This window comes from Tinamus guttatus, unplaced genomic scaffold (genome assembly GCF_059628265.1).
Source record: "Tinamus guttatus ecotype Peru unplaced genomic scaffold, ASM5962826v1 Tinamus_guttatus_pri_ptg000825l, whole genome shotgun sequence".
In the NCBI taxonomy this organism is placed as follows: Eukaryota; Metazoa; Chordata; class Aves; order Tinamiformes; family Tinamidae; genus Tinamus; species Tinamus guttatus.
The window spans coordinates 209695-232573 of NW_028289359.1; the positions used below are offsets into that span (position 1 = coordinate 209695).

The 22879-nt window shown below is 61.9% G+C and overlaps 1 protein-coding gene across 1 annotated transcript; it reads right to left on the reverse strand.

The window, feature by feature from the left end:
- Window positions 1-553: 553 nt before the first annotated feature.
- Window positions 554-21467, reverse strand: LOC148591422 (hydroperoxide isomerase ALOXE3-like; the record flags this gene model as incomplete). The annotated part of the gene is made up of 8 exons (XM_088537614.1): window positions 554-737; window positions 5579-5749; window positions 9762-9862; window positions 12518-12639; window positions 13990-14159; window positions 14262-14348; window positions 18784-18981; window positions 21324-21467. Coding segments are annotated over 8 exons (1173 nt in total), but the record flags the coding sequence as incomplete, so codon positions are not given.
- Window positions 21468-22879: the final 1412 nt, after the last annotated feature.

Below are 22879 nucleotides of genomic sequence, written 5' to 3' on the forward strand. Positions count from 1 at the left end.
CTGAGGAGGTCCAGGATGGGTTGAGGAGGCCCATGATGGACGAGGAGGTCCAGGATGGGCTGAGGAGGCCCAGGATGGGCTGAGGAGGCCCATGACGGATGAGGAGGTCCAATATGGGCTGAGGAGATCCAGGATGGGTTGAGGACACCTGGGATGGATTGAGGAGACCTGGGATGGACGAGGAGGTCCAGGATGGGTTGAGGAGGCCCAGGATGGACTGAGGAGACCTGGGATGGATTGAGGACACCTGGGATGGATTGAGGAGACCTGGGAAGGACGAGGAGGTCCAGGATGGATGAGGAGGTCCAGGATGAACGAGGAGGTCCAGGATGGGCTGAGGAGGCCCATGATGGACGAGGAGGTCCAGGATGGGCTGAGGAGGTCCAGGATGGGCTGAGGAGGCCCATGATGGATGAGGAGGCCCATGATGGACGAGGAGGTCCAATATGGGCTGAGGAGGTCCAGGATGGGTTGAGGAGGTCCAGCATGGGACGAGGAGGTCCAGGATGGGCTGAGGAGGTCCATGCTGGTCCGAGGTCCCCGCGGTGGCCACGGCCTCAGATGGAGACGCTGTTCTGGACGTCGGCCGGGTCCAGGTAGGGATAGGGCAGCTCCAGGGCGGCGTTCCGGGCCCGGATATCCCGGGATATCTGGGCCAGGCGCCGCTGGAAGGCGCCGATGAGGCGACGCGGGGCCTCCTCCGTGAAGAGCTCATCGGGGTAGTGGCCCAGAGGGCGCTGTGGGGACATCGGGGTCCCTTGGGGGACATCTGGGTCCCTTGGGGACATCGGGGTCCCTTCAGGGACACCTGGGTCCCTTCGGGGCACTTGAGTCCCTTGGGGACACCAGGGACCCATCCAAAGTGACCGGGTCCCATCCAGACACTTGGGTTCCTCCATGGACATCTGGGCCCCTTGGGGACATTGGGGTCCCTTGGGGGACATCTGGCCCCCTTGGGGACATCTGGGTCCCTTCGGGGCACTTGGGTCCCTTGGGGACACCAGGGACCCATCCAAAGTGACCGGGTCCCATCCAGACACTTGGGTTCCTCCATGGACATCTGGGCCCCTTGGGGACACCGGGGTCCCTTGGGGGACATCTGGGCCCCTTGGGGACATCTGGGTCCCTTGGGGACACCTGGGTCCCTTCGGGGCACTTGGGTCCCTTGGGGACACCAGGGACCCATCCAAAGTGACCAGGTCCCACCCAGACACTTGGGTTCCTCCATGGACATCTGGGCCCCTTGGGGACACCAGGGTCCCTTGGGGGACATCTGGGTCCCTTGGGGACATCTGGGTCCCTTCGGGGCACTTGGGTCCCTTCGGGACACCAGGGACCCATCCAAAGTGACCGGGTCCCATCCAGACACTTGGGTTCCTCCATGGACATCTGGGCCCCTTGGGGACACCAGGGTCCCTTGGGGGACATCTGGGTCCCTTGGGGACACCTGGGTCCCTTCGGGGCACTTGGGTCCCTTGGGGACACCAGGGACCCATCCAAAGTGACCGGGTCCCATCCAGACACTTGGGTTCCTCCATGGACATCTGGGCCCCTCGGGGACATCTGGGCCCCTTGGGGACACCGGGGTCCCTTGGGGGACATCTGGGTCCCTTGGGGACACCTGGGTCCCTTCGGGTCACTTGGGTCCCTTGGGGACACCAGGGACCCATCCAAAGTGACTGGGTCCCATCCAGACACTTGGGTTCCTCCATGGACATCTGGGCCCCTTGGGGACACTGGGGTCCCTTGGGGGACATCTGGGTCCCTTGGGGACACCTGGGTCCCTTGGGGACATCTGGGCCCCTTGGGGACACCGGGGTCCCTTGGGGGACATCTGGGTCCCTTGGGGATACCTGGGTCTCTTGAGGACATCTGGGCCTCTTGGGGACACCAGGGACCCATCTGAAGTGACCAGGTCCCACCCAGACACTTGGGTTCCTCCATGGACATCTGGGCCCCTTGGGGACATTTGGGGTCCCTTGGGGGACATCTGGGCCCCTTGGGGACACTGGGATCCCTTGGGGGACATCTGAGTCCCTTGGGGACACCAGGGACCCATCCAAAGTGACCGGGTCCCATCCGGACACTTGGGTTCCTCCATGGACATCTGAGCCCCTTGGGGACACCTGGGCCCCTTGGGGACATCGGGGTCCCTTGGGGGACACCTGGGTCCCTTTGGAGCACTTGGATCCCTTGGGGACACCAGGGACCCATCCAAAGTGACCAGGTCCCATCCAGACACTTGGGTTCCTCCATGGACATCTGAGCCCCTTGGGGACATCGGGGTCCCTTGGGGGACATCTGGGTCCCTTGGGGACACCAGGGACCCATCCAAAGTGACCGGGTCCCATCCAGACACTTGGGTTCCTCCATGGACATCTGAGCCCCTTGGGGACATCTGGGCCCCTTGGGGACACCAGGGTCCCTTGGGGGACATCTGGGCCCCTTGGGGACACCTGGGTCCCTTCGGGGACATCTGGGTCCCTTGGGGACATCTGGGCCCCTTGGGGACACCAGGGACCCATCCAAAGTGACCGGGTCCCATCCAGACACTTGGGTTCCTCCATGGACATCTGAGCCCCTTGGGGACATCTGGGCCCCTTGGGGACACCAGGGTCCCTTGGGGGACATCTGGGCCCCTTGGGGACACCTGGGTCCCTTCGGGGACATCTGGGTCCCTTGGGGACATCTGGGCCCCTTGGGGACACCAGGGACCCATCCAAAGTGACCGGGTCCCATCCAGACACTTGGGTTCCTCCATGGACATCTGAGCCCCTTGGGGACATGTGGGTCCCTTGGGGACACCTGGGTCCCTTCGGGGCACTTGGGTCCCTTGGGGACACCAGGGACCCATCCGAAGTGACCGGGTCCCATCCAGACACTTGGGTTCCTCCATGGACATCTGGGCCCCTTGGGGACACTGGGGTCCCTTGGGGGACATCTGGGTCCCTTGGGGACACCTGGGTCCCTTGAGGACATCTGGGTCCCTTGGGGACACCTGGGTCCCTTCGGGGCACTTGGATCCCTTGAGGACACCAGGGACCCATCCAAAGTGACCAGGTCCCATCCAGACACTTGGGTTCCTCCATGGACATCTGAGCCCCTTGGGGACATCTGGGCCCCTTGGGGACACTAGGGTCCCTTGGGGGACATCTGGGCCCCTTGGGGACACCTGGGTCCCTTGGGGGACACCTGGGTCCCTTGGGGGACATCTGAGCCCCTTGGGGACATCTGGGTCCCTTGGGGACACCTGGGTCCCTTCGGGGCACTTGGGTCCCTTGAGGGCACCAGGTCCCCTACATTCCCTATGAGGTGTCACCAAGGCCCCTACATCCCCAATGGGGTCTCACCAGCTCCCCAATGTCCCCAACGGGGTGTCCCCAATGCCCCCAACGAGGTGTCCTCAGGTCCCCAATGTCCCCAATGGGGTGTCCCCAATGGGGTCCCCTTGGTTCCTCACCAGGTCCCCTATGTCCCCAATGGGGTGTCCTCAATGTCCCCGGTGAGGTCCCCTCAGGTCCCCAATGTCCCCAATGGGGTGTCACCAATGTCCCCAACGAGGTGTCCCCAGCTCCACTATGTCCCCAGTGGGGTATCCCCAATGAGGTCCCCTCAGGTCCCCAATGTCCCCAATGAGATGTCCCCAATGGGGTGTCCCCAATGTCCCCACCGAGGTGTCCCCAGCGGGGTCCCCCCTGTCCCTGCGGTCCCTCACCTGGTCGCCAATGAGGTCCCCTCAGGTCCCCAATGTCCCCAATGGGGTCCCCCCAGGTCCCCAATGTCCCCAACGAGGTGTCCCCAACGGTGTCCCCCCCGCATCCCCGTGGTCCCTCACCAGGTCCCCAACGTCCCCAATGGGGTCCTCTCAGGTCCCCAATGTCCCCAATGAGGTGCCACCAGCTCCCCTACGTCCCCAACGAGGTCCCCTCAGGTCCCCAATGTCCCCCATGAGGTGTCCTCAATGGGTCCCCTAGGTCCCCTCGGTCCCTCACCAGGTCCCCTATGTCCCCAGTGCGGTGTCCCCAGGTCCCCAATGTCCCCAATGAGGGGTCCCCAATGGGGTGTCTCCAATGTCCCCACCGAGGTGTCCCCACCGATGTCCCCCCCTGTCCCTGCGGTCCCTCACCAGGTCCCCAATGAGGTCCCCTCCGGTCCCCAACATCCCCAATGGGGTCCCCCCAGGTCCCCAATGTCCCCAACGAGGTGTCCTCAGGTCCCCAATGTCCCCAGTGTCCCCAATGAGGTGTCACCAGGTCCCCAATGTCCCCAATGAGGTGTCACCAGGTCCCCAACATCCCCACCGAGGTGTCCCCACCGAGGTGTCCCCCGCATCCCCTCGGTCCCTCACCAGGTCCCCAACGTCCCCAATGGGGTCCCCCCAGGTCCCCAATGTCCCCAACGAGGTGTCCTCAGGTCCCCAATGTCCCCAATGGGGTGTCCCCAATGTCCCCAATAAGATGTCCCCAATGAGGTGCCACCAGGTCCCCTATGTCCCCAATGGGGTGTCCCCAATGTCCCCAATGGGGTCCCCCCAGGTCCCCAATGTCCCCAACGAGGTGTCCCCACCGCTGTCCCCCAATGTCCCCAATAAGATGTCCCCAACGAGGTGTCCTCAGGTCCCCTATGTCCTCAATGGGGTGTCCCCAATGTCCCCAATGGGCTCCCCCCATGTCCCCAATGTCCCCACCGAGGTGTCCCCACCGCTGTCCCCCCCCCGTCCCCGCGGTCCCTCACCAGGTCCCCAATGTCCCCAATGGGGTCCCCCCAGGTCCCCAATGTCCCCAACGAGGTGTCCTCAGGTCCCCAATGTCCCCAATGGGGTGTCCCCAATGTCCCCAATGGGGTCCCCCCAGGTCCCCAATGTCCCCACCGAGGTGTCCTCAGGTCCCCAGTGTCCCCAATGGGGTGTCCCCAATGTCCCCAATGGGGTCCCCCCAGGTCCCCAATGTCCCCACCGAGGTGTCCTCAGGTCCCCAATGTCCCCAATGGGGTGTCCCCAATGTCCCCAATGGGGTCCCCCCATGTCCCCAATGTCCCCACCGAGGTGTCCCCACCGGGGTCCCCCCACGTCCCCGCGATCCCTCACCAGGTCCCCTATGTCCCCAATGGGGTGTCCCCAATGTCCCCAATAAGATGTCCCCAATGAGGTGCCACCAGGTCCCCTATGTCCCCAATGGGGTGTCCCCAATGTCCCCAATGGGGTCCCCCCATGTCCCCAATGTCCCCACCGAGGTGTCCCCACCGCTGTCCCCCAATGTCCCCAATAAGATGTCCCCAACGAGGTGTCCTCAGGTCCCCTATGTCCTCAATGGGGTGTCCCCAATGTCCCCAATGGGGTCCCCCCATGTCCCCAATGTCCCCACCGAGGTGTCCTCAGGTCCCCAATGTCCCCAATGGGTGTCCCCAATGTCCCCAATGGGGTCCCCCCAGGTCCCCAATGTCCCCAACGAGGTGTCCTCAGGTCCCCAATGTCCCCAATGGGGTGTCCCCAATGTCCCCAATGGGGTCCCCCCAGGTCCCCAATGTCCCCACCGAGGTGTCCCCACCGCTGTCCCCCAATGTCCCCGCGGTCCCTCACCAGGTCCCCGGGCTCGTAGCTGACCACGCTGAGCAGGGCCAGGACGGCTCCGGTGGCCCCGGCGCTGGGCAGGGTGGCCAGGACGCTCTCGGCGCTGGCCCGGCCCTTGTCACACGGTGGTGGCCGCCGCATGGTGGCCGGAGCGTTGGGCATCCAGGCGGAGAAGTCGTACTGGGGACAACGGGGGACATTGGGGTCACCTTGGGGGTCCCGGGGCCACCTTGGGCATCCCAGGGCCACCTTGGGGGTCCTGGGGCCACCTTGGGGGTCCCAGGGCCACCTCAAGGCTCCTGGGGCCACCTTGGGCATCACAGGGCCACCTTGGGGGTCCTGGGGCCACCTTGGGGGTCCTGGGGCCACCTGAGGGGTCGTGGGGCCACCTCAAGGCTCATGGGGCCACCTTGGGGGTTCCAGGGCCACCTTGGGCATCACAGGGCCACCTTGGTGCTCCCGGGGCCACCTTGGGGCTCCTGGGGCCACCTTGGGGCTCCAGGGCCATCACAGGGGTCCTGGGGCCACCTTGGGGCTCCTGGGGCCACCTCAAGGCTCACGGGGCCACCTTGGGGGTCCTGGGGCCACCTTGGGCGTTCCAGGGCCACCTTGGGTCTCCTGGGGCCAGTTTGAGGAACCCAGGGCCACCTTGGGGGACTTGGGGCCACCTTGGGGGTCCCGGGGTCACCTTGGGGCTCCTAGGACCACCTTGGGGTTCCTGGGGCCACCTCAGGGCTCATGGGGCCACCTTGGGGGTCCCGGGGCCACCTTGGACATTCCAGGGCCACCTCGGAGGTCTCAGGGCCACCTTGGGGCTCCCGGGGCCACCTTGGAGGTCCCAGGGCCACCTCAAGGCGCTGGGCAGGGTGGCCAGGACGCTCTCGGCGCTGGCCCGGCCCTTGTCACATGGTGGTGGCCGCCGCATGGTGGCCGGAGCGTTGGGCATCCAGGCGGAGAAGTCGTACTGGGGACAACGGGGGACAATGGGGGACATTGGGGGTCACCATGGGGCTCCTGGGGCCTCCTTGGGGGTCCCAGGGCCACCTCAAGGGTCCTGGGGCCACCTTGGGGGTTTCAGGGCCACCTTGGGGGTCCTGGGGCCACCTTGGGGGTCCCAGGACCATCACAGGGGTCCTGGGGCCACCTTGGAGCTCCTAGGGCCACCTTGGGGGTCCTGGGGCCACTTTGGGGCTCCTAAGGCCATCTTGGGGATAGATCCAGGCCCTTGGAGGTCTCAGAGCCACCTTGGGGGTCCCGGGGCCACCTTGGGGGTCCTGGGGCCACCTCAAGGCTCACGGGGCCACCTTGGGGCTTCTGGGGCCACCTTGGGCATCATAGGGCCACCTTGGAGGTCCCAGGGCCACCTTGGGGGTCCCAGGACCACCTCGGGGGTCCTGGGGCCACCTCAAGGCTCCTGAGGCCACCTTGGGGGTCCCAGGGCCATCACAGGGGTCCTGGGGCCCCCTTGGGGCTCCTAGGGCCACCTCAGGGGTCCTGGGGCCACCTTAAGGCTCATGGGGCCACCTTGGGCATCCCAGGGCCACCTTGGAGGTCTCAGGGCCACCTCAAGGCTCACGGAGCCACCTTAGGGGTCTTGGGGTCACCTTGGAGGTCCCAGGGCCACCTTGGGGCTCCTGGGGCCACCTCAAGGCTCCTGGGGCCACCTTGGGGCTCCTAGGGCCACCTGAGAGATCCTGGGGCCACCTCAAGGCTCACAGGGCCACCTTGGGTCTCCCAGGGCCAGTTTAGGGCTCCTGGGGCCACCTGAGGTGTCCTGGGGCAACCTCAAGGCTCATGGGGCCACCTTGGGGCTCCTGGGGCCACCTTGGGCAACCCAGGGCCACCTTGGGCCTTCCAGGGCCACCTTGGAGGTCTCGGGGCCACCTTGGGGGTCCTGGGGCCACCTCAAGGCTCATGGGGCTACCTTGGGCATTCCAGGGCCACCTTGGGGGTCCTGGGGCCACCTGAGGGGTCCTGGGGCCACCTCAAGGCTTATGGGGCCAGTTTGGGGGACCCAGGGCCATCACAGGGGTCCTGGGGCCACCTTGGGCATCCCAGGGCCACCTTGGGTCTCCTGGGGCCAGTCTGAGGAACCCAGGGCCACCTTGGGGGACTTGGGGCCACCTTGGGGCTCCTAGGGCCACCTTGGAGGTCTCAGGGCCACCTCAAGGCTCACGGGGCCACCTTGGGACTCCTGGGGCCACCTTGGGGCTCCCGGGGCCACCCTGGCGGTCCTGGGGCCACCTCAAGCCTCATGGGGCCACCTTGGGGGTCCCAGGGCCACCTTGGGCTCCTGGGGCCAGTTTGAGGAACCCAGGGCCACCTTGGGGGACTTGGGGCCACCTTGGGGCTCCTGGGGCCACCTCAAGGCTTCTGGGGCCACCTTGGGGGTCCCAGGGCCATCACAGGGGTCCTGGGGCCACCCTGGGGCTCCTAGGGCCACCTTGGGGGTTCCAGGGCCACTTCAAGGCTCACGGGGCCACCTTGGGTCTCCTGGGGCCAGTTTGAGGAACCCAGGGCCACCTTGGGGGGTCCTAGGGCCACCTGGGGGCTCCCAGGGCCACCTTTGGTGCTCCCAGGGCCACCTTTGGGGCTCAAAGGGCCACTTTGGGGGTCCCCAGGCCACCTGAGGGGCCCTGGGGCCACCTTAGGATTCCTGTGGTCTCCTTAGTGGTCCCAGGGCCACCTTGGGGCTCCTGGGGCCAGTGTGGGGGACCTGGGGCTACCTTGGGCATCATAGGGCCACCTCGGGTGTCCCAGGGCCACCTCAAGTCTCACGGGGCCACCTTGGGGGTCCTGCGGGCACCTTGGGGGTCCCAGGGCCAGTTTGGGGGACTCGGGGCCACCTTGGGGATCCTGGGGCCACCTCGGAGGTCCCAGGGCCACCTCAAGGCTCATGGGGTCCCCTTGGGGGTCCCAGGGCCATCACAAGGGTCCCAGGGCCACCTGAGGGGCCCTGGGGCCACCTTAGGATTCCTGTGGTCTCCTTAGGGGTCCCAGGGCCACTTTGGGGGACCCGGGGCCACCTCAGATGTCCCAGGGCCACCTTGGGGGTCCCAGGGCCACCTTGGGGCTCCTGGGGCCACTTTGAGGGACCCAGGGCCACTTTGGGGGACCTGGGGCCATCACAGGGGTCCCAGGGCCACCTCAAGGCTTCTGAGGGCACCTTGGTGGTCCCCTCCACCCACCCATCCCTGCCCATCTGCGTCCCCTGTGGCCACCAATGTCCCCAAATGTCCCCATCCCACCCGTCCCATGTCCCCAGGTGTCCCCAGATGTCCCCAGAGGTCCCCAGGGCCATCACAGGTCCCTGTCACCCAGCACCTCCATCCACGTCCCACCATCCTCCATGCATCCATGTCCCCTGTGGCCACCAACATCTCCCTGCCCATCTGAGGCCACCAAGGTCCCCAAACGTCCCCATCCCACCCCGGTGTCCCCAGGTGTCCCCAGGTGTCCCCAGATGTCCCCAGGGCCATCACAGGTCCCTGTCACCCAGCACCTCCATCCACATCCCACCATCCTCCATCCATCCATGTCCCCTGTGGCCACCAACATCCCCTGATGGCCCCAAACGTCCCCAGATGTCCCCATCCCATGTCCCCAGATGTCCCTAGAGGTCCCCAGGGCCACCGCAGGTCCCTGTCACCAGCACATCCATCCATGTCCCCTGAGGTCCCATCATCCTCCATCCATCCATGTCCCCTGTGGCCACCAACATCTCCCTGCCCATCTGAGGCCACCAACGTCCCCAAATGTCCCCATCCCAGCTGCCCCACGTGCCCCGGTGTCCCCAGATGTCCCCAGTTGTCCCCAGGGCCACCGCAGGTCCCTGTCACCCAGCACCTCCATCCACGTCCCACCATCCTCCATCCATCCATGTCCCCTGTGGCCACCAACATCCCCTGATGGCCCCAAACGTCCCCAAATGTCCCCATCCCACGTTCCCAGATGTCCCCAGAGGTCCCCAAATGTCCCCATCCCATGTCCCCAGATGCCCCCAGAGGTCCCCAGGGCCACCGCAGGTCCCTGTCACCCAGCACCTCCATCCATGTCCCCTGAGGTCCCACCATCCTCCATCCATCCATGTCCCTTGTGGTTACCAACATCTCCCTGCCCATCTGAGACCACCAACGTCCCCAAACGTCCCCATCGCACCCCGGTGTCCCCAGGTGTCCCCAGGTGTCCCCACCTGGCCGCTGTTGACGGCCGCGTGGCGCGCGGAGCAGCAGAAGATGATCATGGTCAAGAACTTGATGAGCTGGGGACGGTCACGGAGCTCCGTGGGGAACCCTGGGACAGTTGGGGACATTGGCATGGCGCCGCTGAGGTCACCTGTCACCTTGTCACCTCGTGTGGGGGTGGCCAAGGCAGGGACCTTGGTTGTGGCCATGACTGTGGCCATGGGGGTGACGTGCCCATGGTGGTGACATGGCCATGGACATGGGGGTGACATGACCACGGGGGTGACATGACCATGACCATGGCCATGGGGGTGACATGGCCATGGTGGTGACATGACCATGGCCATGGGGGTGACATGAGCATGGCCATGGGGGTGACGTGCCCATGGTGGTCACATGACCATGACAGTGACATGACCATGGCCATGGTGGTGACATAATCATGATGGTGACATGACCATGGCCATGGTGGTGACATGACCATGACCATGATGAGGACATGACCATGGTGGTGACATGACCATGACCATGGCCATGAGGGTGACATGACCATGGTGGTGACATGACCATGGCCATGGGGGGGTGACATGACCATGACCATGGCCATGGGGGGGTGACGTGGCTATAATGGTGACATGACGATGACCATGTCCATGGGAGTGACATGATCATGGTGGTGACATGACCATGGTCATGGGGGTGATGTGACCATAATGGTGACATGACCATGGCCATGGCCATGGGGGGTGACATGACCATGATGGCGACATGACCATGGCCATGGTGGTGACATGACCATGACCATGATGGGGACATGACCATGACCATGGCCATGAGGGTGATGTGACCATGGGGGTGACATGACCATGGCCATGGGGGGGTGACATGACCATGACCATGATGGAGACATGACCATGACCATGACCATGAGGGTGATGTGACCATGGTGGTCACATGACCATGGCCATGGGGGGGTGACATGACCATGACCATGATGGGGACATGACCACAGTGGTGACATGACCATGGCCATGGGGGTGACATGTCCATGATGGTGACATGACCACGGTCATGGGGGTGACGTGACCATAATGGTGACATGACCATGGGCATGGGGGGGTGACATGACCATGGGGGTGACATGACCATGACCATGGTGGTGACATGACCATGACCATGACGGGGACATGACCATGACCATGACCATGAGGGTGACATGACCATGGTGGTGACATGACCATGGCCATGGGGGGGGTGACATGACCATGACCATGATGGGGACATGACCACAGTGGTGACATGACCATGGCCATGGGGGTGACATGTCCATGATGGTGACATGACCACGGTCATGGGGGTGACGTGACCATAATGGTGACATGACCATGACCATGGGCATGGGGGGGTGACGTGACCATGGGGGTGACATGACCATGACCATGATGGGGACATGACCATGGAGGGTGACATGACCATGGCCATGGGGGTGATGTGCCCATGGTGGTCACATGACCATGACAGTGACATGACCGTGGCCATGGTGGTGACATAATCATGATGGTGACATGACCATGGCCATGGTGGTGACATGACCATGACCATGATGGGGACATGACCATGGTGGTGACATGACCATGACCATGGCCATGAGGGTGATGTGACCATGGTGGTCACATGACCATGGCCATGGTGGGGTGACATGACCATGACCATGATGGGGACATGACCACAGTGGTGACATGACCATGGCCATGGGGGTGACATGTCCATGATGGTGACATGACCACGGTCATGGGGGTGACGTGACCATAATGGTGACGTGACCATGACCATGGGCATGGGGGGGGTGACGTGACCATGGGGGTGACATGACCATGACCATGATGGGGACATGACCATGGGGGTGACATGACCATGGCCATGGGGGTGACGTGCCCATGGTGGTCACATGACCATGACAGTGACATGACCATGGCCATGGTGGTGACATAATCATGATGGTGACATGACCATGGCCATGGTGGTGACATGACCATGACCATGATGGGGACATGACCATGGTGGTGACATGACCATGGCCATGGGGGGGTGACGTGTCTATAATGGTGACATGACGATGACCATGTCCATGGGAGTGACATGATCATGGTGGTGACATGACCATGGTCATGGGGTTGACATGACCATAATGGTGACATGACCATGACCATGGCCATGAGGGTGACATGACCATGGTGGTGACATGACCATGGCCATGGGGGGGGTGACATGACCATGACCATGGCCATGGGGGGGTGACGTGACCATAATGGTGACATGACCATGACCATGGCCATGAGGGTGACATGACCATGGTGGCGACATGACCATGGCCATGGTGGTGACATGACCATGACCATGATGGTGACATGACCATGACCATGGCCATGAGGGTGATGTGACCATGGTGGTGACATGACCATGGTCATGGGGGTGACGTGACCATAATGGTGACATGACCATGGCCATGGCCATGGGGGTGACATGACCATGACGGCGACATGACCATGGCCATGGTGGTGACATGACCATGACCATGATGGGGACATGACCATGGTGGTGACATGCCCATGCCCATGGTGATGACACCAGCCACCACCGCAACCATGACCATGACATGATGACAACGGCCACCACCTGCCACCACCCACCCTGGCCACCTGGGCGGTTCCAGGTGACGTCCCCAAGGCCACCAGTGTCCCCGGCGTCCCCAATGTCCCCTCACCGCTCTCCTTGTTGCCCAGGACGCCGTTGGTGAAGATCTCGCCCACCCATTCCTGGAGCTCCGGGTCGTCCCCAACGGCCTCGTCCCCGTCGTAGTAGAGTCCCACGATCCCGGACACGAAGCTGGGGCCACCGGGGCCACCGTGAGACCCTGGTCCTGTCCCCTTGTCCCCAGGGTCCCCGCTGGGGTCCCCATCCCTGGTGTCCCCAACCCTGAGGTCCCCATCCCTGGTGTCCCCATCCCTTGGGGTCCCCATTCCTGGTGTCCCCATCCCTGGTGCCCCCAACCCTTGGGGTCCCCATCCCTGGTGTCCCCATCCCTGAGGTCCCCATTAAGGTCCCCATCCCTTGGGGTCCCCATTGAGGTCCCCATCCCTGATGTCCCCAACCCTGAGGTCCCCATTGAGGTCCCCATCCCTTGGGGTCCCCATCCCTGGTGTCCCCATCTCCATGGTCTCCAATCCCGATGTCCCCATCCCTGAGGTCCCAATTGAGGTCCCCATCCCTGATGTCCCCATCCCTTGGGGTCCCCATTCCTGGTGTCACCAACCCTGAGGTCCCCATCCCTGATGTCCCCATCCCTGAGGTCCCCATTAAGGTCCCCATCCCTTGGGGTCCCCATTGAGGTCCCCATCCCTGATGTCCCCAACCCTGAGGTCCCCATTGAGGTCCCCATCCCTTGGGGTCCCCATCCCTGGTGTCCCCATCCCTGGTGTCCCCATCCCTGATGTCCCCAACCCTGAGGTCCCCATTGGGGTCCCCATCCCTGGTGTCCCCATTGAGGTCCCCATTCCTGGTGTCCCCATCCCTGATGTCCCCAACCCTGAGGTCCCCACTGAGGTCCCCATTCCTGGTGTCCCCAACCCTTGGGGTCCCCATTCCCGGTGTCCCCATCCCTGATGTCCCCATCCCTGAGGTCCCCATTCCTGGTGTCCCCATCCCTGATGTCCCCATCTCTTGGGGTCCCCAACCCTGAGGTCCCCATTCCTGGTGTCCCCATCCCTGGTGTCCCCATCCCCAAGGTCTCCGTTGGTGTCCCCATCCCTGATGTCCCCATCCTTGAGGTCCCCATCCCTGGTGTCCCCATCCCTTGGGGTCCCCATCCCTGGTGTCCCCATCCCTTAGGGACCCCATTCCTGGTGTCCCCATCCCTTGGGGTCCCCATTCCTGGTGTCCCCATTCCTGGTGTCCAGAACCCTGAGGTCCCCATCCCTGATGTCCCCATTGAGGTCCCCATCCCTTGGGGTCCCCATCCCTTGTGTCCCCAACCCTGAGGTCCCAACTGAGGTCCCCATCCCTTGTGTCCCCAACCCTGAGGTCCCCATCCCTGATGTCCCCATCCCTGAGGTCCCCATCCCTAAGGTCCCCAATCCTGAGGTCCCAATTGAGGTCCCCATCCCTGATGTCCCCATCCCTTGATGTCCCCATCCCCACATCCTCCACCACGCGTCCCCAATGTCCCCGCGGTGCCACCTCTCGATGGCCTCCCAGATGCGCAGGGCGTCATCGCGGTAGTAGTAGCGGGGCAGGGAGGTGACACCGCGCCGGGCCAGGTCGTCGGGGACACAGAGCTCCGCGTAGGTCAGCGCCGCGGTGGCCCGGGCCACCAGCTCCAGCGTCCCCTTGCGCCCTATGGACGTGGCCTGGGGACGGCAGCAGTGGCGTCACCGTGTCCCCGATGGCCATCTCAAGGACCAAGGGGGGTGACACCGAGGTGACAACGGTGACACGAGGGTCCCGCTCACCTGGTCAATGAGGCCACCGGGGTTGAGGAGGCGCCCACGGGCGATGATGTTGATGTGGAAGGTGAGGCGGCCGTGGGGCAGCAGGAGCTGGGGGGACATCGGGGACATCATGGACGTTGGGGACATCAAGGGCATTGGGGACATTGGGGATGTTGGGGACGTTGGGGATGTTGGGGACATCAGGGACGTTGGGGACGTCAAGGGCGTTGGGGATGTTGAGGACATTGGGGATGTTGGGGACATAAAGGACGTTGAGGACATTGGGGATGTTGGGGATGTTGGGTACATCAAGGACGTTGGGGACATCAAGGACGTTGAGGACGTTGAGGACGTTGGGGATGTTGGGGACATCAAGGATGTTGGGGACATCAAGGGCATTGGGGACGTTGAGGACATTGGGGATGTTGGGGACGTTGGGGATGTTGGGGACATCAGGGACGTTGGGGACGTCAAGGGCGTTGGGGACGTTGAGGACATTGGGGATGTTGGGGACATTGGGGACATCAAGGGCGTTGGGGACGTTGAGGACATTGGGGATGTTGGGGACATAAAGGACGTTGGGGACATCAAGGATGTTGGGGACATCAAGGACGTTGAGGACCTTGAGGACATTGGGGATGTTGGGGACATCAAGGGCGTTGGGGACATCAAGGACGTTGGGGACATTGGGGATGTTGGGGACGTTGGGGACATTGGGGATGTTGGGGACATTGGGGACATCAAGGACGTTGAGGACATTGGGGATGTTGGGGACATCAAGGGCGTTGGGGACATCAAGGACGTTGGGGACATTGGGGATGTTGGGGATGTTGGGAACATCAAGGACGTTGGGGACATCAAGGACATTGGGGACGTTGGGGACATCAAGGATGTTGGGGATGTTGGGGACATCAAGGACGTTGGGGACATCAAGGATGTTGGGGACATAAAGGACGTTGAGGATGTTGAGGATATTGGGGACATTGGGGACATCAAGGACGTTGGGGACATCAAGGACGTTGAGGGCATTGGGGATGTTGGGGACATTGGGGACATCAAGGACGTTGGGGACATCAAGGACGCTGGGGACATGGTGGGCCAGAAAGGGCCTTGGAGGTCCATGTAGGTCCCTGAAGTTCCATGTAGGACCATGTACGTCCATGTAGGACCATGTAGGTCCATGTAGGGCCATGTAGGACCATGTAGGGCCATGTAGGACCATGAAGGTCCACGTAGGTCCGTGTAGGTCCACGTAGGACCATGAAGGTCCATGTAGATCCATGTACGTCCGTGTAGGTCCATGTAGTTCCATGTAGGATCATGTAGATCCGTGTAGGACCATGTAGATCCATGTAGGACCATGAAGCTCCATGTAGGTCCATGTAGGTTCATGTAGGACCATGAAGGTCCATGCAGGACCATGAAGGTCCATGTAGATCCATGTATGTCCGTGTAGGTCCATGAAGGGCCATGAAGGTCCATGTACGTCCGTGTAGGTCCATGTAGTTCCATGTAGGATCATGTAGATCCATGTAGGACCATGAAGGTCCATGTAGATCCATGTAGGTCCGTGTAGGTCCATGTAGTTCCATGTAGGATCATGTAGATCCGTGTAGGACCATGTAGATCCATGTAGGACCATGAAGGTCCATGTAGGACCATGTAGTTCCATGTAGATCCATGTAGGACCATGTAGGTCCGTGTAGATCCATGTAGGACCATGAAGGTCCATGTAGGGCCATGTACGTCCGTGTAGGTCCATGTTAAGACCATGTAGTTCCATGTAGGATCATGTAGGATCATGTAGATCCATATAGGTCCATGAAGGTCCATGTACGTCTGTGTAGGACCATGAAGGTCCATGTACGTCTGTGTAGGACCGTGTAGGTCCATATAGGTCCGTGTAGGACCATGAAAGGCCATGAAGGTCCATGTAGGTCCGTGTGGCCCATTTCAGGCCCCCAAAGCCCCATTTTGGACCCAAAAAACGCCCTTTGTGCCCCAAAAGCTCCATTATGAGCCCAAAAAGTCCCATTCTGGGCCTGAAAGGCCCAATTTTAGGCCTAAAAACCACCATTCGGGGCCCCCAAAGCTCCATTTTTGGCCCAAAAGGCCCTGTTTTGGGTCTGAAAAGCTCCATTCTGGGCCCAAAAAGCCCAATTCCGGGCCCCAAAGACCCTGTTTTGGGCCGCAAAAGCCCCTTTTTGGGCACCAAAGGCCCAATTTTCGTCCCCAAAGGCCTTTTTTGGGCCCGAAAGGCTCCATTTTGGGCTCCAAAGTCCTTGTTTTTGGGCCCCAAAGGCCCAATTTTGGGTCCCAAAAAGCTCCATTCTGGGCCCCAAAGGCCCCGTTTCAGGCCCAAACACCCCTTTTGGGCCCCAAATCCCCATTTTAGGACCCAAAAGGTCCATTCTGGGCCCCAAAGGCCTCTTTATGGGCCCAAAAAACCCCGTTTCAGGCCCCAAAGGCCCCATTCTGGGCCCCAAAGCCGCCGTTTTTGGGCCACAAAGACCTTGTTTTTGCGCCCAAAAAGCCCCATTCTGGTCCCCAACGTCCCCGTTTTGGGCCCCGATGTCCCCATTTTTGTCCTCAAGTCCCCATGTTCGGCCCTAAAGGCCCCTTTTGGGGACCCATTGGCCGCTTTTTAGGCCCCAAAAGCCCGATTCTGGGCCCCGAAGGCCCCATTTTGGGCCCCAAAGGTCCCGTTTTGGGCCCCAAAGGGCCTTTTTTGGGCTACAAAGGCCCCTTTTTGGGCACCAAAGGCCCAATTTTCGTCCCCAAAAGCCCTTTATGGGCCCAAAAGGCTCCGTTTTGGGCCCAAAGGCCCTGCTTTGAGCCCCAAAGACCCCATTTTGGGCCCCAAAGGCCCCATTTTAATCCCCAAAGACCCCATTTTGGGTCCCAGCATCCCCATTTTCAGCCCCAAAGGCCCCATTTTCAGCCCCAAAGCCCTTGTTTTTGAGCCCCAAAGACCCCATTTTCAGCCCCCAAGACCCCATTTTCGGCCCCAAAGATCCCATTTTTGGGCCCCAAAGGCCCAATTTTGAGCCACAAAGGCCCATTTTTGGGCACCAAAGGCCCAATTTTCGTCCCCAAAGGCCCAATTTTTCAGCCCCAAAGGCCTTGTTTTTGGGCCCCAGCATCCCCATTTTCAGCCACAAAGACCCCATTTTGGGTCCCAAAGACCCCATTTTCAGCCCCCAAGACCCCATTTTCGGCCCCAAAGACCCCATTTTTGGGCCCCAAAGGCCCAATTTTGAGACACAAAGGCCCATTTTTGGGCACCAAAGGCCCAATTTTCGTCCCCAAAGACCCCATTTTCAGCCCCAAAAACCCCATTTTTAGCCCCAAAGGCCCCATTTTGGATTCCAGCATCCCCATTTTGGGTCCCAAAGGCCCCATTTTCAGCCCCAAAGACCCCATTTTGGACCCCAAAGCCCCCATTTTCACCCCCAAGCCCCCCATTTTCGCCCCCAATACCTCCATTTTCGGGCCCAAAGACCCCATTTTGGGCCCCAAAGGCCCCATTTTGAGCCCCAAAGACCCCATTTTGGACTCCAACATCCCCATTTTCAGCCCCAAAGGCCCCATTTTCAGCCCCAAAGGCCTTGTTTTGGGGCCACAAAGACCCCATTTTCTACCCCATTTTCAGCCCCAAAGACCTCATTTTCGCCCCCAAAGCCCCCATTTTTGGCAAAAAGACCCCATTTTGGGCCTCCAGCATCCCCATTTTCAGTCCCAAAGGCCCCATTTTGAGCCCCGAAGACCCCGTTTTCGCCCCCAAAGACTCCGTTTTTGGTCCCAAAGCCCCATTTTCAGCCCCAAAGCCCCATTTTGAGCCCCAAAGACCCCATTTTTAGCCCCCAAGACCCCATTTTCAGCCCCAAAGACCCCGTTTTTGGGCCCCAAAGGCCCAATTTTGAGCCACAAAGGCCCATTTTTGGGCACCAAAGGCCCAATTTTTGTCCCCAAAGGCCCAATTTTTCAGCCCCAAAGGCCTTGTTTTTGGGCCCCAGCATCCCCATTTTCAGCCCCAAAGGCCCCATTTTCAGCCCCAAAGGCTCCATTTTAGGCCCCAAAGGTCCCGTTTTGAGCCCCAAAGGCGCCATTTTCAGCCCAAAAGCCCCCATTTATGCCCCCAAAGACCCCATTTTCAGTGCAAAAGGCCCCATTTTCAGCCCCTAAGGCCTTGTTTCCGGGCCCCAACATCCCCATTTTCAGCCCCAAAGACCCCATTTTCAGCCCCAAAGACCCCATTTTTGCCCCCAAAGACCCCATTTTGGGCCCCAGCATCCCCATTTTCAGCCCCAAAGCCCCCATTTTCGCCCCCAAAGACCCCATTTTGGACTCCAACATCCCCATTTTGAGCCCCAGCATCCCCATTTTCAGCCCCAAAGGCCCCATTTTGAGCCCCAAAGACCTTTTTTTGGGGCCACAAAGACCCCATTTTCGACCCCATTTTCAGCCCCAAAACCCCCATTTTCACCCCCAAAACCCCCGTTTTCGTGCCCAATGTCACCATTTGCGGTGTCCCCTTTGTCACCTTGTGCAGGGGGTGGCACGCGGGCAGGCAGCGCAGCGTGGCCAGCGCGAAGGCCTCGGCCAGGAAGTGGCTCTGCAGCAGATGCGTCACCATCTCGTGGAGCTGGAAGTGGCTGCTCCGGAGCCAGAGCTTGGCCAGGAGCCAGTCCCAAGGAGGGTCCGTGGGGACGAAGACGGGGACACCGGGGCGCTGGGACAGCTGGGGACAATGGGGACAATGGAGACAATGGGGTCAATGGGGACATTGGGGTCAAAGGGGACATTGGGGTCAATGGGGACAATGGGGTCATTGAGGTCAATGGGGACATTGGGGACATTGGGGTCAATGGGGTCAATGGGGACAATGGGGATATTGGGGACAATGGGGTCAATGGGGACATTGGGGTCAATGGGGACAATGGGGTCATTGAGGTCAATGGGGACATTGGGGACATTGGGGTCAATGGGGTCAATGGGGACAATGGGGATATTGGGGACAATGGGGTCAGTGGGAACATTCGGGTCAACGGGGACAATGGGGGTCAATGGGGACATTGGGGTCAATGGGGACATTGGGGTCAATGGGGGTCAATGGGGACAATGGGGACATTGGGGTCATTGGGGGTCAATGGGGACATTGGGGTCAATGGGGACGTTTGGCCAGGAGCCAGTCCCAAGGAGGGTCCGTGGGGACGAAGACGGGACTGTCCGGGCGTTGGGACAGCTGGGGACAATGGGGACAATGGGGACAATGAGGACAATGGGGATGTTGGGGATATTGGGTTCAATGGGGACAATGGGGACAATGGGGTCAATGGGGTCAATGAGGACGTTGGGGTCAATGGGGACAATGGGGACACTTGGCCAGGAGCCAGTCCCAAGGAGGGTCTGTGGGGACGAAGACGGGGACACCGGGGCGCTGGGACAGCTGGGGACAATGGGGACATTGGGGTCAATGGGGACATTGGGGACATTGGGGTCAATGGGGACATTGGGGTCAATAGGGACATTGGGGTCAATGGGGACAATGGCGGACAATGAGGGACGTTGGGGATATTGGGGACATTGGGGTCAGTGGGAACATTCGGGTCAACGGGGACAATGGCGGGTCAATGGGGACATTGGGGTCAATGGCGACAATGGGGACATTGGGGGTCAATGGGGACAATGGGGACAATGGGGACATTGGGGTCAATGGGGACATTGGGGGTCAATGGGGACAATGGGGACACTTGGCCAGGAGCCAGTCCCAAGGAGGGTCTGTGGGGACAAAGACGGGACTGTCCGGGCGTTGGAACAGCTGGGGTCAATGGGGACAATGGGGACATTGGGGACATTCGGGTCAATGGGGTCAATGGGGACAATGGGGTCAATGGGGTCAATGGGGACATTGGAGTCAATGGGGACAATGGGGACATTGGGGTCAATGGGGACAATGGGGTCAATGGGGTCAATGGGGACATTGGGGTCAATGGGGCAATGGGGACGTTTGGCCAGGAGCCAGTCCCAAGGAGGGTCCGTGGGGACGAAGACGGGGACGTCCGGGCATTGGGACAGCTGGGGACAATGGGGACAATGGAGACAATGGGGTCAATGGGGACATTGGGGACAATGAGGGACATGGGGACAATGGGGACATTGGGGAGGTTGGGGATGTTGGGGATATTGGGGTCAATGGGGTCAATGGGGACGTTGGGGCCAATGGGGACAATGGGGACAATGGGGACATTGGGGTCAATGGGGACATTGGGGTCAATGGGGGACAATGGGGATATTGGGGATGTTGGGGACGTTGGTGACATAGGGGGATATTGGGGACATTGGGGACATGGGGGATGTTGGGGACATTGGGGATGGGGGCATTGGGGACATTGAGGACATTGGGGACAATGGGGACATGGGGGACATTTGGGACATGATGGGGCCATGGGGGACATTGGGGGATGTTGGGGACATAGGGGGACATGGGAGGACATTGGGGATAGGGACATTGTGGGGACATAGAGGGACATTGGGGAGACATGAGGGGACATTGGGGACATTGAGGGACATTGAGGGGACATAGAGGGGACATTGGGGGGACATAGAGGGGACATTGGGGGGACATTGGGGACATGGAGGGACATGGAGGGACATGGGGGACATTGAGGGGACATGGAGGGACATTGGGGACATTGAGGGGATATTGGGGAGACATGAGGGGATATTGGGGACATTGGGGACATGGAGGGACATGGAAGGACATAGGGGGACATGGAGGGACATAGAGGGACATGGGGGGACATTGGGGACATTGGGGGGACATGGAGGGACATTGGGGACATTGAGGGACATTGGGGAGACATGAGGGGATATTGGGGACATTGAGGGGACATTGAGGGGACATGGGGACATGGAGGGACATAGGGGGACATGGGGGGACATAGAGGGAAATGGGAGGACATGGAGGGACATTGGGGACATGGAGGGACATGGGGGGACATAGGGGACATGGAGGGACATTGGGGGGACATTGGGGACATTGAGGGGACATTGAGGGGACATTGGGGCCACCGGCGTCACCTGGATGGCCACGGGGAGCAGCTCCCCGCCCGGTCGCAGGTGCAGGAGGCAGACGGGGGCGGCCACGAACTGGGGCTCCCCGTCGATCCGGTGGCCCCCGAGGCCGCCCAGGAGGCCGAAATCGGCCACGAAGAGACGGCCGCTCTGTGGGGCAGGACGTGGGGGGCGGCCCGGACGCCTGGGCCCCTTCCCGGACGCCTGGGCCCTTCCCGGACTCCTGGGCCCTTCCCGGACGCCTGGGCCCTTTCCCGGACGCCTGGGCCCCTTCCCGGACTCCTGGGCCCCTTCCCGGATTCCTGGGCCCTTCCCGGACACCTGGGCCCCTTCCCGGACTCCTGGGCCCTTCCCGGACACCTGGGCCCTTTCCCGGACGCCTGGGCCCTTCCCAGATGCCTGGGCCCTTTCCCGGACTCCTGGGCCCTTCCCGGACGCCTGGGCCCCTTCCCGGATGCCTGGGCCCTTTCCCGGACGCCTGGGCCCTTTCCCGGATGCCTGGGCCCCTTCCCGGATGCCTGGGCCCTTCCCGGACTCCTGGGCCCTTCCCGGACGCCTGGGCCCTTTCCCGGACTCCTGGACCCTTCCCGGACTCCTGGGCCCCTTTCCCGGACTCCTGGGCCCTTCCCGGACGCCTGGGCCCCTTCCCGGACTCCTGGGCCCCTTCCCGGACGCCTGGGCCCTTCCCGGACTCCTGGGCCCTTTCCCAAATTCCTGGCCCCCTTCCCGGACGCCTGGGCCCTTCCCGGACTCCTGGGCCCTTCCTGGACTTCTGGGCCCTTTCCCGGACTCCTGGGCCCCTTCCCAGACTCCTGGGCCCTTTCCCGGACTCCTGGGCCCTTCCCGGACGCCTGGGCCCCTCCTGGGTGCCTGGGCCCCCTCTTAGCAAAATGGGAATTCTCGGAACTCTTCCCGGATGCCTGGGCCCCTAATTCCCATTCCCGGACGCCTGGGTCCCCCATTCCCATTCCCGGACGCCTGGGCCCCTCTCCCAGACACCTGGGCCCCCCATTCCCATTCCCGGACGCCTGGGCCCCTCCTGGGTGCCTGGGCCCCCTCTTAGCAAAATGGGAATTCTCGGAACTCTTCCCGGATGCCTGGGCCCCTAATTCCCATTCCCGGACACCTGGGCACCCCATTCCCATTCCCGGACGCCTGGGCCCCTCCTGGGTGCCTGGGCCCCCTCTTAGCAAAATGGGAATTCTCGGAACTCTTCCCGGATGCCTGGGCCCCTAATTCCCATTCCCGGACACCTGGGCACCCCATTCCCATTCCCGGACGCCTGGGCCCCTCTCCCGGACGCCTGGGCCCCCCATTCCCATTCCCGGACACCTGGGCCCCTTCCTGGACTCCTGGGCCCTTTCCCAGACACCTGGGCCCTCTTTTCCCATTCCCGGACTCCTGGGCCCTTCCCGGACACCGGGGCCCTTCCCGGACACCAGGGCCCCCCATTCCCATTCCCGGACGCCTGGGCCCCTCTCCCGGACGCCTGGGCCCTTCCCGGACACCGGGGCCCTTCCCGGACACCAGGGCCCCCCATTCCCATTCCCGGACGCCTGGGC